Source organism: Thermobia domestica, chromosome 3 (genome assembly GCF_964235325.1).
Source record: "Thermobia domestica chromosome 3, izTheDome1.hap1.1, whole genome shotgun sequence".
Taxonomy (NCBI): domain Eukaryota; kingdom Metazoa; phylum Arthropoda; class Insecta; order Zygentoma; family Lepismatidae; genus Thermobia; species Thermobia domestica.
In genome coordinates this window covers 273,540,909-273,559,249 of record NC_137456.1, presented here as the reverse complement: position 1 = coordinate 273,559,249, position 18,341 = coordinate 273,540,909, and the positions used below count along the sequence as shown (strand labels likewise).

Below are 18,341 nucleotides of genomic sequence, written 5' to 3'. Positions count from 1 at the left end.
AGTTGTGACCCCCTGCTGAGGGTTGCTCTCTTTTCAATCTTTCTCATATGAGCAGAAGCCAATGACTGACAGCGAAAGAATATTTTTAGTTTCAATTCTAAAAGGGACAAGAAGAAGTAAACTCTTCGTCCGCAGATTAAGGTAAAATTATGTTGCTTCTGAACACAAATGCATCTTTGCGACAGAATAATCATAAATTATGTTTCTCCAGCAGCGAGATCATTTGCACATAAAGCATTAAAAAAATCTATGTCATACGTTCTAAGTAATGTAATCTATTCAAAGAAGCGTAACGCTTATTTAGGCAGATACTTTAATCAGGATAATAAAAGTAAATTTAATTTAGCATTCTAAAGTACATTTAGAAATACAATTTCTTGCAACATTTTAATCAATGATCGAATTAAACTTGCAAATGAAAGGGGGATGCTTATATATTGTCGCTATAAACGTAGAAGGCGAAAATTTATCCCAGATAAGGATGTTATTCATTCTTCTATTCATCCATGTCGTACATTATTGATCAGAGACCAGTACACAGAACTTGTGAAATAATATGAAGACATTTCATTATTGTAAAAACTATCACCCTACAAAGTTCATTTTTGAAATGCCGTAGGCTTTTGATATTCTTCAAATAACTTGGGAGCTTATTAAACAACTTAGCGGACATAGGAAGAATACTTCTTTTAGTACACGCATAGTTTTGGTATGCTGTGAATATGTTATTCTTTTGTCGTGTGTTGTATGAATGTACATCGTCAACATGAAGAAAACTACTTTCATTTCCCTTTGCAAATTTAATACTTTGGTATATGTACAGACAAGGCACAGTTAAAATTTTATTTGATTGAAAGACCCTTTTGCGTGTGGCCCTTGGTGATAGATTAAAAATAGATCTTATTCCTTTTTCTGTAGACGAAAAGTAGTAACACTGAAATAGGAGACTTCCCAGAAAATTATTCCATAATTTACCAAGGATTGAAACTTACCATAGTACAATAACAGCAAAGTTTTTTTTGACACTGAACCACGTAGTCTATAAATTACAAAACAGATACGGCTTAATTTGCTGTTTAGCTCAGTAATATGTGCATACCATGTAAGCCTGTTGCTTATTGTTACACCTAAAAATTTACTGAAATTTCAATAGTCTACAACAGTTAAATTTATCATAATTGGAGATACTGTTCAAGGTGTAGATGAGTAATAAAAATTTAGTGCTTTTGTTTTCTTTGCATTTATCAGCAGTTAATTCTGAGATATCCATTTTATCAAACGTTCCACAGTTTGTTTTAATTTACTTTTTAGTTCAATTGTATTGTCCGCTGTTACAAGGACATTTACATCATCAGCATATAGTACAATATGTTGGGGATACACATATTTAACAAGATCATTTATGTAGAATAAAAAAGAATTGGCCCAAGAATTTAGCCTTGAGAAACACCAGCAGAGATAGTAGCAGTTTTGGAAGAGAATACCATATTTCTGGAGTTGTGCCAGTAGAAGAGAATGTTGGCCACTGTCGAATGGCTTGGAGAAATCAGAAAATAAACCTACTGCATACTTTCCCATATTAGATAGTGTAGAAACCTCTTTAATAAAGTTAAACAACGCTGTACCATTGATTTGCTTTTTGGAATCCATGTTGAGAACACAAGATTAGGTTAAGGCAGAATATAAAATTTCTCAATCGCGATCAAATTAGTGATCCAAAAAATCTTCGAGAAAACAGACAAAATAGAAACATACCTATAGTTTTGAACATCATAAGTATTTCCTTTTTTGTGCAAAGGTATAACTTTTGCAGTCTTCAATCTGTTGGGGAAGACGCCTAATTCAAATGATTGTTTTACTATTAAATGCTCACTCTTTTTTATAATTAGGAATGGGAATTCATCTATACCTGCAGAACAGGTACTGTTGGAAAAGTGTTATTATAATTTTATACTAGTGGTCTTCATTATTGTGTATTACGAATAGCTCTTTTGTATTGTTACTTTACGTAAAATAACAAGATCTGGCAACTCTGGTTCAAGTATAGCGACGTCCATTAACGTAATAAACGAGTGCTAAAGCAGAGAACCCGAATCGTTTTGTTGAAACGAATGCCTGTCAGAGGACCCTAATAACCTTTATAGGTCATGGTTCCTTGATCTGTCGGTTGTGTTATCAAAGGAAAGAAAGTAAAGGGCCATGGAAAGTGCATTTAAACTTAGACTCAAAGGACAAAATTGCCCCGGTTGCCCGGATAAGGGTTAAACGCCTAGCGTGTTCATATGATCACGGGGTACCCCAAGGAAACCGTTTATATCACGAACTCAAAATTTTTCCATACGTGGCCTTCACAACTAAATAAGCAAATATTACCAATTTCACCAAAATTGAAAACAAAAAGTAATTCCGGCGTTAATGGAACATGTGTATAGCCAGACTTGAACGCACACTAAATCCCTTTCAACAATTTTGGGATGTGTGAGGTTTTGCTCCTGTTCGGATAATCATTTGACTTGACAAGCGTGAACGTAGTTTAAATCCCTTTCCTCACTCTTTGCACTTGCGACGTTTTTCCACTGTATGGATTAACGTGTGTGCAACCAAATTTGAACGTACTCTAAATCCCTTACCACACTGTTCGCATGCGTAAGGTTTCTCTCCTGTATGGATTAACATGTGTCTTGCAAGGTTTGAATGTTTAGTAAATCCCTTGTAACACTCTTTGCACTTGTGAGGTTTTTTTCCTGTGTGGATGAACATGAGAGTTGACAAGCTTGAACCTAGACTAAATCCCTTTCCACATTCTTGGCATTTGTGAGGTTTTCGTCCTGTGTGGATTACCATGTGAGTTGACAAGGTTGAACTTTGACGAAATCCCTTTCCACACTTTTGGCATGTGTGAGGTTTTCCTCCTGTGTGGATTAACATGTGACTTGACAAGTGCGAACGTTGTCTAAATCCCTTCCCACAGTTCGCACCGGTGGGATTTTTCAGCTGTATGTATTGACTTACGACTGGACGATGTTAAACTTTGAGTATTGCATTTATCACTCTTTCCGTAGGTATAACCCTTTTCACTTTTATGTGTTACCATATTACTTGACAAAGGTGCCAGAATAATTCCTTTGCCGAACTGCTTCGTAATATCAGATTTCTTATCTGAATGAGAAATGGCTTCCTCTAACATAATACACGTATTCATTTCTCTGTGAAGACCATATTCGTTGTAGCGCCTGTAACAAGTTCAATAAACAAGGAAACGTAAATTAAGTTAAGCAGTAACAACCAAAACTGAAATCATACATTATATTTCGAGATAAAATTAAGTTTATTTTTCTTCTGTTACATGAAATATTTTAGAAATATGGAACCGAGATCTATCCAGGTGATTCCATATCTCTCTTTTCTCGAAATAAAAGTGGGTAATTTGCTTTACTATATCAAATTGTTCAATTATTTATATATACGATATCAGAGTTAAGTGCATACGAACGTATGTAAATGTTGTGCTATGGAATAAATGTTTCATTACCATCAAATCATATTATCACTAAAATATTTATATATCATTAACTTTGTGTCACAAAATTTAACAATCGCAAGAACTTGATGCAATTGCCGCTACAAAAAAATGTGATGATGGCAAAGAAACAAAGGAAAGGTATAACAAGTTTTACAATATTGCACAAAATATGTCATTTGAATCAGTACACCAATCTCTACGTGTGTGTTTAATATAATCTGATTTTCTGAGATAGTAAACTTTGATGCGTAATACATCTTTGTGTCTATTGACATATAGCTACGTGCTTACATCTGATTCATAATAAAGTCCTCTTAGTAAGTAATTACTTTTGAGAGGCCGCGAGTATACAATTTCCTGTAATTTATATGTTTATTTGAAATACGTGACATTATGATTCCAGAAGTCCACGTTAAGGTAATGTGGACAAGCATTAGCACGCTCGTCACCCTTAGATTAGTACTAGTGCAATTGTACGTTTCTGCTCAAACAAAATAATTTAAATTTCTACTAACCTGGTGTAATTCCATTCGGAGAAATCAAAATTCTATACTCGGTTTCGACACATGCTATTACCTTTTTCTTTTTCTTTTTTTTTTTCAAAAAATGCCCGAGAGTGTTACCGTCATCGTGAAACACTTTAGTCATTACTGTTTTTCTACATTAAAAGTTAAAATGGCATTTAAAGATAAATGCTAAACGATGAATAGCAAAAAATGCAAGAAATGTGTTATGTATGACATTACAGTGTTATGCGTCACATTACATAAGACAGAAAGCTGAACTGGGTGAAATAAAATATTTAATATGTTGAGTGTCTATATTTAAGTGGCATTTTATCATGTAACGTTCATTCAAATAGTTATCATAATGACGGGAAAAGGATTAAATTTTTACGTGAAAAATTATACTTTGATGGGACTCTCTCTTTAGAGAGAGGACAGTTTCATACTAGCTTCTTTACTTTTGAAAAAGTGTCGCGTGCACTAGTGTTTTGGGAAATCCAACATTCGAAAGGGAGAAGATGAACAATCTGCATATCGTCGCATAAGAACCAGAGGAACGTAAATCCATTTTCGAAGGTTTACACGCCAGAAGACAAAAATATTGTTTTCTTAGAAAGATGTGAATTTAATACAGTGGTAATTGAGCTACATTGCAGCAGAAGAAGAGATGGCGTTACGTTCCGGTTACACCAAGTGGGGCTTCAAAATTGTGTCCAAACATGAAGAAAACGAATACTGCATTTTTGAAGTTATGTTCCTTCGGTTTTCATGCGACGATATTATATCTCAGTAAACAAGCTCGACATCTAGCTAATGTGGCATTAGCTGCGGAAATGGGTAAATCGATTCAAATTAGATCTTACACTGCAGTTAGCTATACATGAATCTTAGCTAGAAAACATCGTTTCTTCTTTTTTTACGTTACTGTCATTAGAATGAATATCCTAGGAGTAAGAGAACAGATTTAAATTTTAGGCGAAAAGCAATGTATCTGACGAGTGGAATATGCTAGGGAGGTGAAATTGTCATATAAAATCTCTACTCAATACCCGTGAAGAAGTGATCAACACCCTACGACTTTAAGACGAGCAATTTCCGTAGATTTTTTATATATAAATTTAACATATGATATAAAATTAATAAGTAATGTATAGAACTCCATCATGTATTCTCTGATGCAGATAAGTGATCACAATTTTGCTAGCATACAAAAAATTTTAAGAAAACTACGTTTTCAAGCGGATGTTGTGAAATTACCCTGTAAGTCCATGTAATTTCAAATTAACTTATAGATTTATATATACGTTTTAACACATGCAACGTCAAAAACAGCAAAAAAGCTTGTAGTATACGGCTAATGGGGACCAAAGCATCTTCATAATTTCTTTTTCAATTAACGCCTTTATAGTTTTCGAATGTACTTTTTACTTATAGGGAGCATTCTACTTCATGGGAAAAAAATCGAGGAATCTCGAATTCTTCCTCCGGAATTCACATTAACATTACATGTTCCATTCCCGCGTTACTACTATACAATAATCAAAGACGACTATGGGCACTCTTCACTAAGTATGGCTACGTAGTTTCAAATTATATAATACTATATGGCTAATATTATCACGAACACTGGACATTTATAAACCATTACAACATAAAAACTACAAAAGTAATTTATACTTAACCCGAGAAAGCGCATGCTAATTTTAACCTTAAAAGCCCCAAGAGGTGCCTCTGAGGCTCCCTGCTGCGTATACAAGCTACCTGAACTCACTGCGACCATTTGTATTTTTCGTCATTAATGGGAAAGGCTAGTCACTACATTGATATGAAATCATTTGTAAATGGTAATAAACAATGAACAGTATCAAATAATTAGAAAAGTACATACTTCAATAGGAACCTCAGAGGCAACCCTTTGGCCTTTAATTAGTATACAAAATAACCTATTCTTTCTGAAGTAAAGTAAAAACTTCCTTAGGAAACGCAATCAGAAAGTGTATTACAAAGAGATAGAAGAATTTTACAGGGCAGGACACGGGACGAGATATCTATTTAGAATAATGGCATTAAAATTGAACAGGGTGCTTCCGAGGCATCCCTTGGGTAGTGATGGGCAGTGGGAATATTTCCGGTTGGAAGGAATTTAAAAATGGGAATATTCGCGGGTTTTTTCCCTGGCCTATTAATGCACGGGAAGTAATTTCTTCCATTTCTTTACTTTACCTTCCAAATTATAAGAACCATATGACTAATTACATTATTTTAACATATTATGATTTACTTCTAGGTTTTAAAGAATTTTGAGGCTAAAAATTTAAAATTCTTTGACTATACTTTATATAATTAATCATATGAGTTTCAAGTTCCATTTTCATGTGCACTAAAATGTAGGACAATTGTTTATTATTGGGGGCCTAAAACTAGTTGATAGTGATTTTTAAGTAGTCAAGAAAAAATCAAACACAATTTTTTTTACGGCAGAGGGGATTTGTACAAACGGTAAAAATAAGTGGAAATGATTTATGTGAGAAAAGAAAGTGAATTGTTGGCAACGAAAATAGAAAACAACGTGCCCTGCGGGGTTCTAGCCCACCTCAACTCGCTAACGCTGGCTCGTCAATGCTGTCTGAATATAATGTATGTAACGTAATTTAACCAATTAAACCATAAAACAGCCGCATCGGATTAGAATACCGCAAAAAGTAGGTGCAAAAACTGCCCCGCCAAAGCTAAACAATAGCCAAAAGTAGCAAAGTACTAATACAAATGATGAAAAGAAACCATTTTTTAAAGTAATGTAGAATTACAAAGAAATAGAGAACAAGTACTATTAATAGGCCCTCAACCACTGTTAGTAATAGACATCGGTCTGTCTCTTCTCTCTGACTAGAATTTCTCAAAAGGTACTCGGACGTCTCTTACATGTGAATTAACGCATGAAATTTCGAGAAATAGGTAGCAAAAAAGGTCGTGTATGGCACTGTTAAATGCTAAATTATAAAAATAAGAAAGTATCTTGCAAATATTGTGAACATACATATTTATGCGCAAATGTTGACAGAATGGAGGGACATGTGTCTTCTGGCAGTTACCCAACCTAATTTGTTTATAACATTTAAAAATTTAATATGTATATATCAGTAGTAGTCAAGTTTAGAAAATCCACTTACATGTAAGTTTAAACATTTTAGTGGTTTGAAAGGATGTGGACTTACTATAACATTTTTGAAACAAATTTACATTCATAGAACATATTATAAATAAATATCCATTTACGCGTACTCTCTAATGATAATAAAATAACATAACATCGTTCAGAATATACATTTTAAAGACTTCTCTGGGGACAACAGTAATAATATACTGTGTTAAACGAATTTAACTTTGAAATTAAAATATAGTAATATAATGCAATTTTATTTCTGATTGTATATAAATTCCCGGAAAGTTTCCATTTTTGTGAATCTTCTCGGGAATATTCCCGAAAAATATTTTCCCGGGAATTTAACCAATACTGCTTTTGGGCCTTTACGTCAATATAAAAATAACCCAATTTTTTCTGAAGTAAAGTAAGAAAAAACAACTCATTCACCAAATGACTAACGAAACCCGAAGTTCAAAACCTCATAAATTTAACTTCTCAACAGAATACCATCCTACACTAAACCATGCAAACTTGAATTATCACAATTCTTAGAGTATTGTATTGTATAACATTATCCTTTTGTTTTTGACCTACAAGGCTTCACAAGAATTTTACAGTTCCCCTGCATATTGCTGACACGAGCAACGTGACCCGTCAATCGTAGACATGTCGATTGAATTATATGCGTAAAAATATGTGATGTCTTCCTATTGTAAATATTAACTTTATATAGCAACCTTAACTTTCTTTTAGTTCATATCACGCTAAGTAAGTTAATCAAAATTTAACGAGTCTTTTTCCTGCTTGTTAATAAGTATCTTTAGCCGTTTCAGCTCTCACGTACATAATTGTGCACATAGATAGAGTCACCAATATATCCAATATCATCAGAACACGCAAAATTGTGCAGGGTTCTTTCCCGGAAGCTACTAGTTTAAAAAAGAAAACTACTCCACATTTATGAGGATCCATAGATCATACTAGATTAGTAAAAACATTTTCTGTTTCATATTTAAAAAAAAAAAAAAAAAGTCGTACGGCTGGAAACGGATATAAATCGGCACCCTCGACTTGTGACAATTAAGTTTAATTGAAGGTGAGATAGAAGAGAAAATCATCCTTTTCCCAATTCGGTCTTTCTTGAGAATTGTTTACAGTTGAGATGGCATTTTGTAAATCTGGTCAACCGATATTTTTACCTTTCTGATCGATTGCGAGTAAAATTGTAGCTGCATGATAGATCTATTCTAACACCTCATTCCATTGATTACAGCAACAGCTAACAATTACATAACTTATTATACATTCAAAGCAAATGTCTGCTACAAAATGATATTACTGGTATTAATCCTTAATATTTTACAAACTAGTAAAATTTGAGGACATGCATGCAAAATAAAGTATAATGAACGGGACGAAACTTTATCCAAACAATTATTCATGCACTAAGGAATATATTATTATATACCAGAACATTGATCCAAACCGGAATCAAACTCATGAACTTACGCTTTTATTATAAGACCTCGGCTTTAGCAGAGAGCTAATATTCTTAGCTATTCTTTATAAGCCAGTTAGTACAGGGAATGAATAAGCCAAAATATTGCATACAAATGGAAATAAAGAAGTGTTTAAAAATCTCACAGGAACACGTTGTTTAAGCTAAGACAACTACCATGATCAAGTTCAAGATGATAAAAGATTGGTAAAATATTTGCGTTTATGAAGAAGTAATACGGTGTTAGCGAAATGAGTGAAATAACCAACGTAAATGTCGGAATAGTAATACAGCACTGGCTGAAGATCAAAATAACAGCATTCCTTTGTACTAGGATAAAATTTCAAACCAGGATAAATGTTTAAACTGATGGCAGTGAAGGACAAACTGTGAAGGCGGCATTATTTTTTAACCATTCACAAAACTTCTGCCAAATATCTGTTACATAGCCAAAACTTTTTAATGGATAACTAACAGTGTCAACCTTGTGCGGTGTATTACAAGAGTTATACTGTACCGAATTTAAACAAGTGAATATCGTTTCAGAGTGTGAAACTAAGGCTTCCGAAATATGCGAATAGAATACTTAAATTCCAAGTAGTACATATCTAACAACTTGTTGTTATAGAGTACGAAGATCGAAGATAGAACCTGTTCCTTGGAAGCTGGATCCATCTATCAAAAAACTATTATTAGCTATGATTTACTCACTTACTTCTATAGAGATAAATGTTGAAAAAATCCTTAATTTGAAGCACTTCCAATTTGAATAGAAAGTTACGGAAGGAAATAGAACGTATCGTTGGGACGCTGATCCGAAGACAGAAAAGATGTTCGATATCTCATACAATTTTTCTATATGGAAATCAGATAACAACAACACTAATCATTTGCAAGATAACAGCTCCTCGATCCTGTTACCATTTTCGTTTTATAATGATAAATGTTGAAACAGGAGACAGATAATATTAATCGCTTCAGGTTTGAGCAGGTCTTCAACGAGAAAGATGGATCGTTTCCTCGGCAAGCTGACTCGATTGAACACACGATAGTTTTTGTGAAGTTTCAATCTACACAGATAAAGTAATCTATGTGCGACTCTATTCTATCCATGAATTGTACTAGATTCGACTTTTCAATTTAAATTTCAGGCCAAAATTTGTACATGTTTAAATATTTGGTTGTCTAGTGATATTCTGCACATTTGAAGCTGGTAAAACTGTTATCCTGGATGTGTAGACCTTAATCAGAAATATTCGATTAAACATTTGCTTTCAAACGTAAAAGTTATAAAACTGCCTTCTGGCAACTTTGATGACTCCCTACGGTACCTGTGTTAAGACAAATTTACAAACATGGTAGCTTATTATGATATAGCTATCATTTCGTTACGTTCACTGCGTTTTATTTTGGAAGAAGAAGGTAAGATGAATACTGTATAGAAGTTGTGTCGTATACGAGCTGTAAAGAGTACTTACTTACCAACCGTAGCTTTCAAGATTTGTTTCCATTAAGATTCGTGAAGGCACTGAGTATATATTATTTGTTTCACTCCGTTCGCTTGATTGGAAATTGTTCCGCAGGTGTCAGTTTCGCTGATGATTATACTAGGAAAGTAGTATCAGAATCATGTGCTGACATGTCATGATACTATTGCCACCTCGCATACTGTTTTTATATTTACTTACTTTTCACATCACACTCAGTTAAAATATAAAGAAATTGATTAATAAATTTTTCATTACCGTAAACAAGTAGTAAAAATCTCATTTAAAATTCCAAGACGATTCTCTTGGACACAAAATTGTAAACATCTGTGTTGCATTCGTTAGTGCGCTATAGTTCTGAAACTGCAATCTTCGTCACGGAGAAATTTCCTACAGGACATTTCACACCAAGTGATAACAATAAGATAAAACTGGTTTAACAAGAGCAATGCCGTTGTAAGCCACAAAAAGCGTAACAGATTGGGTGTCGCGCGGAGCACGACGTTGTAGGGATAGTGGGTACTGGTGAGGGGGAGGTGCCGAAGACACGATGAGGGGGCTTAAGTTTCTCTGTGATCAACTCATATAAACTGTGCATACCTTCCCTGCGATAGTTTAAAACATTTCTTTCATAGAATGTAATCGTGTGAACTGAATTGGCTTGTCATGAAATCATACGAAATACAGAAGAGAAAAGTTTCAGATTTTGTGTTTTCAATAATGACCTTGACAAAATCAAAGTATGACTAACCGGTATTCGAAACACGAAAACTTTTACCATGACTTGGTGTATTTCGATCCAAGGCGGCTTCCTGATTTAAAATTCGAACTACCCTAAAAAGCAATGACCAAAATCTGTGGGGAACTTATCGACTAGAGAAAGGGAAACTTATCGACGAACTAAAATTATTTGCAGAGGTTCGATCCAACGCCGAAACGAGATGTTTTGAGTGAATATGATAGTGAATATATAAGTAGTGAGTATGAAAAGGAAACATGGTGAGACGATATTGAACCAGAGATGTAAAAATTCAACCCTAAGAAAGCTAGCAAGTCTTGCTTCACGTGTTCGTTCAAAATTATATACGAATGTCGCATGTATGTCTTATGTTATACACAGCTCTCTAAAGTGTACAAATTCCTCCTTACGATCCCCCTACCACAAGTAAATTGTTAACGAGCGTTTTTCAAACTCAAGATTATTGAATCTAGATTAAGGGCAAACCTCGTTCAAGACAACAATGAATCGTTTTTGTTAATGCAGTATGAAATGAATATACGAAACAAAGTGAATTAAGATGTCATAATTAGAAAACTCTGTCATGATAGTACAGAATTGAAAATATTTCTGATGTAAGGTAAGAATGTCTTAGTTTTTTGTCATGTAAACAGATCAAAGTGATAAAAGATAAATGGTATATATATATGGTTTTCTAGGCAAGCTGACTTGATTGTACACAACCAGATCTCAATATATCTTCCCATTTTTGCTTTACGGAAATCAGTATTGAAACCAGAAGTAGTAGTAGGTTTCAAGCACTTGTGGTTCTGATATAGTGTCGTAAATAGTGGATATATGTTTAAGATATTGAAATGCTTTCAAAAACACTTTTCAATATCTATTACCGTGTTTATTTTGTGACGATAAACATTGAAACCAGAAATGGTTTATTCTAACCACTTTCAGTTTGAATTGGACTTCAACGGAGGAAATGAACATCATTTTTAAATAGAGAATTGATTACAAGAAAAAGCAACCTGATAGATTTTAACATTCTTCCTCTAAGAAAATAAGTACTAAAATTGAATCTAATAGTGAATTTATACTTCCCTATTTGACAGTGTCGCGAATTGTCATTATATATTGTATTGAGACGCTCAATCGCTTGCAAAAAACTGATTCTGGTTATATGCTATCGCTTTTGTTCTCTGGCAATAAAAGTTGAAAAATATATTGAAACCAGTTATAATAGTGAACTTGAACCATGTTCGTTTCATGTAGTGTTCTGTCTGTAATCATGATATGTTCAATTTAAACATTCAGTTGTTTGCAGGAAGCCGCCTGTTGCTATATGGTACATTTTCTCCTCTGTAAGGATAAATGCTAAAACCGGAATTGGCTAACTTGAAATGCTTACCGTTTGAATAGAGGATTAAAGGAGGAGATAGACCTATTCTTCAGAAGCTGAATGGATTGTACGAAACCGTATCTCGATATCTCTTATAGTCCTTACTCTACAGAAATCAGTATTGAAATTACCACTTTAGAAACTTTCAAAATCTTCCGATTTGATAAAGTGCTGTGGGTTGTTACATGTCCATTCCAAACACTCAATCTGTTCTACAAACCGTTTATTAATGACTGTTACCATTTTCGTCCTATGATGACAAATATTAACACCACAATGGTTCACTTGAATCTATCCGCTTTGAATAGAGGTTAGTGTGAAAATGTGGCACCTTATCTTAGAAAGGAAGTACTAAAATAAACCATTAGTGTATCTCTGATTGTAACAATGCAATTCCATTCCGCGATTGTCATATAGAATTAGTTATTGAGACCTAGATTAATATTAGATTTGGACACTTGTTCATTTGGTAGAGTGTTACCAAGGATCGTGTTATGTTTGACACTCAATTGTTTGTTGAAATTCTTCTTCTTCCTATATTTTCGTTGTCTAGCGATAAAATTTAAATCGGAAGTGGCTAGTATTTACCAGGTTTTATTTGTATAAGATTTCAACGCAGAAGATGAAACCTATGCTGGACATCTTTCATCCAATGCAAAAAATCACTTCCTGAGAGCTTTTACGATGCTCATTCTACGGAAATCAATTTTCGAACCAGAAGTTCTAATAATATTTAGGAAAATAGACTAGGTTATACTAGTTGTTAAATTTCACTTTAATTTTTAAGGCTTCGCCTTCAATTTCCTGATTTTATATCGAATAACTCAGAGTTTACATCTTCAATTGCAAAAAGTATGGACCTGTGCAAAAAGCCAGTCTGAAGTATGGTAAATGCTATAAATACATGGGTACCGACAAGATTATAGAAAACTGATCCTGGTGGAATACAGTCAAAAATACTGTAAAAAGATATTTAAGGAGTTGAGAAAAGCTGAAATTTAAAGAAAGTGAAAAATACGTGGAAACACAAAACATATTTTAAAAACTTATATAAAAAAAACTATAAACCCCTGGCTCCATAACCTACTCGTCAGTCTTAGCTCCTTGTACTCACACGCTCCTGCACTTTCGATTGGATCATAGAATATATTCCAATGTGCAAGAAATCTAATAAAGTAGGCAATACTTTTTCCTAAAGCAGCCATCATTGTGCTTTCTTATGTAAGCCTGCATTCAAGAATGAAATGCCGCTTAGAAGGTGTATTTTTTCCATTGTACTAAGAAACTTTTGTTGGAAAGGCGGAATGTACTTAATAATTTAGTATTGAGATTTATATTCTTAATCTGGACTGTAGACGGCAAATTTACACGTAAATAACTAAATAAATAACGTTTTGCTGGCATTTTGTTAGTACAACAGTACACCGCAATGAAAATTACCATAGCTCTGAAATCAATCTAAATAATAATCGTGATGTCAATCTACAGGAGTGCTATATAGAAGAAAGAAAAGCCGTTAAAAATACACTTTTCAAATATACTAGGAGGATGCTGTCTGAAAAATTTCTGTTGCTCTTAACAAAAATTGAGACTAACGTTGTTTTGAAATGGATTTTTAGTCATAATGGCCATCTTTTAAAGGAAACCCACAAAGAGGAAACCAACGTCGGACACACTTTTAAAGCTATTAAGTTTCTATTTTGTAAAAAAACAACCTTGCGTAGTTTGTTTTGTACTGATAAATCTATTCTTAATCTTCTATTCTAGAAACTATTCTTAAAAGAAAAATAAAAAAATCTTGGGGTACTTGTATTTAGAGCCATTCTCATATCTGTCTAAAATGTAAAAGCAGAGTAACAAAATTTATTTCACTCACTTAGTAACAAAGACCTGACCTCAGATTACATCCTCTGCAGTTAGAAGCAAAATAGCTGCCAATAGCTGTTAAAGTTCGAAAGATATTTCGCATTTTTTATTTATTGTACCTGGGATATTCTTACATTCCTTTATATCCTCAAATAAGATCTAAATTCACTTCAGTCGCCTAAAAAAAAAAAAATGAATGATCTCAGAATTATACCATCTGCAGTTATAATCAGAGTAGGACCCGTTCGGATCAACAAGTTTGAAACAAGTTCAACGCTACGATCAAGATTTCTTTCCTTGTTTGTCAGTACTGACATTAACACTCCCCCTTCATTCATAAAAAAAAAAAAAAAAAAAAAAAACTCACGATTTACTTCCCTCTTCTAGTAGGGATAGCAAGATATCAAAAACAGAATTCTACGATAGGTTTAGAGCAACGCAAACAAAAAGTTCGAATCGGAAAGCGCTTGAAATAGAGCTTTCTTCCAGCTAGGGATATTTTTAAATAATTCTAAATTTTAGAAAGCACAAAGTAAATTTGTTACACTTAACTACTAAAAATAAAAAGAAAGAAATTATTCATCTAGCAAGATTGGTTGTAGAATAGTTGCAATTAAAAGTTACAAATCCGAAGCATGTTACGAAAATGTTTGTAATTCTTATTCTTTTTACATTATGGATCTTCTGGTTGATAATAGTTTTTCCACTTCTCAACGCAAAGGATATAATTTGAAATTATCTTATCCGTATCTATATATCCGTATATATATATATATATATATATATATATATATATATATATATATATATAAGTTTATGTAAAAATTACTTTTACAATACTGTACAAACTTGTATTTTCCATGTAGCAGGCGAAATAGCACTAGCTTCAGAAAGAAAGAATGCATAAACAAAATAATTTGAAATAAGGAACTCATGAAAATAAATATGAGGAGCAACGTTCTTGCAATTTCCATGTCCATTGCCGATACAATTGCCATTTCTAATCATAATTATAATAATAAATATTATTATAAAAATTGCGCAAAATTAATACCAACGAGCAAGAACTACTGAGCCTAAAAACTATGTATTCCATACTGATAGCAGTGCTATTTTATTAATCTCTCATCTCTAGTCGTTATTTTGGGCTCTTCAACTCTATAGTACTCTTTTACATATTGTTAGTCATAAGTGTATGTTAACTTGCTGTTATAAATTAGTATACCAACCGAGCTTCATCTTTCTTACATGATGACAGAGAGAGAGAGAGAGAGTAAATTTCTAACACCTTCTTTAACACTTCCATTTCCCATGTTATGGTAAACCAAATAATGATACATAGTCTACAGTTTCTTTAAAACTCTGATGTCTTCCATAAAAGTACTTTGAAGTATAAAAACTCTACGGTTTGAACTTCTATACAAGACCAGCCAACATGGAAACATTAACTGGTCGAGGTTTACTATAAAAGATAATTAGTTCGTAATAACACTTCAATTAATACCGTTTTGTACATAAATTCATTCACAAAGTAGCTAGCAACCACTGTAAGCGACACGAATAACAAAATTCAATGTGCTAAATCATGACACGGAAAAAAATATTTGGGAGTTAAGGAATCCACATAGGTAAGAAATTTACGTTCTTAATGTATTGTGTTACTTTGGAACACAAATATGCAAGCAATGATCAAGCATTTCAGGATGTTACTCATAATATCTTAAGGAACGTAAAAATACATATTCTACACGTATGATATGTAGGTTTAAGCTATACACAGTGTTTTGCGCTATCCTCGTTTTTGTGTATACTTATTTGCGTTGACCCAATTGATCCTAACCGACGCAAATCTTTGCTTTCAATCAGACCAACACCCTGCGCCTTGCCCTAATTTACATAGCAGTCATTTTTCTTACCGACCATCTAGCACATACTGGTTAGTGTTGTTTGTACAATAATTCTTGTACCACTTACGTGAAATAGGACCCTAAAGTGAACCTGTATGGAGAAATAGATGTCCATATCCTAGAAATGATTGCTGAATATATTTAAAGTCGACTTTCTTGAAAGAAATAAGTACCGGTGTGAAATGAGTTTATGTATGTTTGGTCATCTACAATTAATGAACATCCATTGTTGGTTAGAAGACTCTTTTTTCTTGTATTTTGTTAAAGTTTTTCGAAGCCCTCCGGAAAGGTGAGGGTAGACTCATTCGAGCTAAATCCTGAATAAAATAACCAACGTCCATAGTTTTTGTTACAGTATAACCTTTTTACATTAAAATTCCGAAAATTTTAGAATAAATTTTATTCTCACGATCGGTTATTTTACCTAAGTCTCTATAAAAATAAAACACTATCGTCGAACACCCATATTGTAAATATATACAAGAATAAAGAATTTGGTGAGAAATTCGTACTTAATAATGAAGAATAATTATTTAAGATACGAACTACAAAGGATTTGTAACGATGTCATCGATCTTATTATTATAATTTTGTATACAGTTAGTCTATGTGTGCCATGTCATTTCCAAATTGCAGATTGGTAATTTATGTTCGAGATATCTCCCATACCTAAATATTATTCATGAATTATTGCTTTTAACCTACAAACTCTCCGAACCCATGTATCCGTATTGTTAATCTGAGCCAATTACTTTATGAAAAATTGAATATTACCTTTCTGGCTGAACTGAATTTAAACTATTTGTTGTCAATTGTTGGGAGTCCTTAGAACAAGTCTCTTGAACCACTAGTTTTCTTAGCGTCTCTACATCACTTTCAAATGCAGGATGTTCTACGACAAATTCTAATTTCACCCTATCAACGTTTAGTTTCTCAACCAAAGAATACATAGCTGCATCCTTCTTCATTGTTTGCTCTCCTTCCGTTGTAGATAATACAAATACTTTGTTGTCAGTCATCAGTTCATATGTCCACCCTTTCCCTTCGAGAGGATCTTCCTGAGGTAAGTCATAATCAATTTCTTCTTTGCACACCAATTCCAACTTAACAGATGACTCAGCAGCCATTATGACTTCAAATTTAATAAGAATTTGACCGTGTTCTAATACTTCCCTTGTCTTTTAAGCTGCCATTGTTAATGAAATGATTGACAAGAACGTTCACAGAACTTTACACTTGTAATCAAACATACGATCAGATTTTAATAAAATACAGAATAAATAAAGTTTGAAAGCAGTAAGTTCTTCACAATTTTAATGTCCCAGGTAGCAAAGGACAAGCTCGGGCAGTGTTGCCAGACACGGAAAGCAAAATTACACACACCTTCCGTCTAAATTGCACAATTTTACACACAAGCTGGAAGACAGTGCACACAACATTACACAATACATTACTACCTAACTATATGTATATTATGTCTAATGACGTGCATACTTATACGTACACTCATGTCCAAAATCATTGTCGCATATATATAACAGGCTGTTGTGCGAATATATTTGGATAATGATATCGCAGGGTACATTTAACACTCTTGCTATGTGTATAATCGGCAGAGACATGTATGTGGTTAATTTCGTGTCAAAAGATCTGTAAATAAGAACAATATAACGAAAAAAACTTTTCTTGTCCATTTAGCAACATTTTGATGTACTCATTCTAATTTTCGTATTTATAATTTTACTTTCAACCATGCGCGCCGACTACATGGGTGGTCCAGGTCTCCGGCACCCACATAAATATCTTGTGGGTGATGCACACCCACAAGATTTTTTAGCTTGAACCCGGGTTTGAACCAGTTTCTCTTGCGTTTAAATCAGTCGTGTTACCGACTGAGCTAGGGCAGGCCCAATTTATCATTATAGTACCGATATATTTTACTTTCTCACAGCACAGGCCTTTATGACAATGTTCATAAAATATTTTAACTAAAAGTAAATCAATCAAACATCGAGACTTCCCTGAAAATCATTCAGGCTAATATGACCCGCCTTTGATATTCACCCACATAAATCTTGGAAAGTATGTGCCATTGCTTTCGACGTACTTATGTTTTTAATTAGACATCGGCCACTCTGTTGTTCATCTTTTTGCAAAATGGCATTTTCTTCACAAGTGGTGAGAAGACAAGACTTCTTACCACCTCCGGCTTATGTTTTGGCCAACATCAAGGGTCAACATTCATTGACATTGCTTGCTTGAACTAAGCGCCTTTGCTTG

General features: G+C 33.6%; 1 protein-coding gene across 2 annotated transcripts; it reads right to left on the bottom strand.

The window, feature by feature from the left end:
• Window positions 1-1,224: 1,224 nt before the first annotated feature.
• Window positions 1,225-17,426, bottom strand: LOC145681056 (uncharacterized). Of its 2 annotated transcripts, XR_014130717.1 has the most exons (3): window positions 16,836-17,426; window positions 14,165-14,332; window positions 3,128-3,233 (listed from the first exon to the last, which is right to left on the bottom strand). XR_014130717.1 is itself a non-coding variant. In XM_081752403.1 (2 exons), the coding sequence occupies exons 1-2, from the start codon at window positions 17,186-17,188 to the stop codon at window positions 2,954-2,956; spliced, it is 633 nt and encodes a 210-aa protein (XP_081608529.1). In that variant the 5' UTR covers window positions 17,189-17,420; the 3' UTR covers window positions 1,225-2,953. The 2 variants fall into 2 exon arrangements, 1 of the variants encoding a protein (XP_081608529.1); XM_081752403.1 differs by lacking the exon at window positions 14,165-14,332 and having other exon boundaries at window positions 1,225-3,233; window positions 16,836-17,420.
• Between the last annotated feature and the right edge of the window lie 915 nt (window positions 17,427-18,341).

What these genes read in the sequence shown, in the direction of transcription:
- LOC145681056 (XM_081752403.1), bottom strand. Translation starts at nt 17,188, where the DNA reads ATGGCTGCTGAGTCATCTGTTAAGTTGGAATTGGTGTGCAAAGAAGAA. An exon ending in AATTCAGTTCAGCCAGAAAG is followed by an intron (nt 3,234 to 16,835) that starts GTAATATTCAAT and finishes AACTTGTTACAG; the next exon opens with GCGCTACAACGAATATGGTC.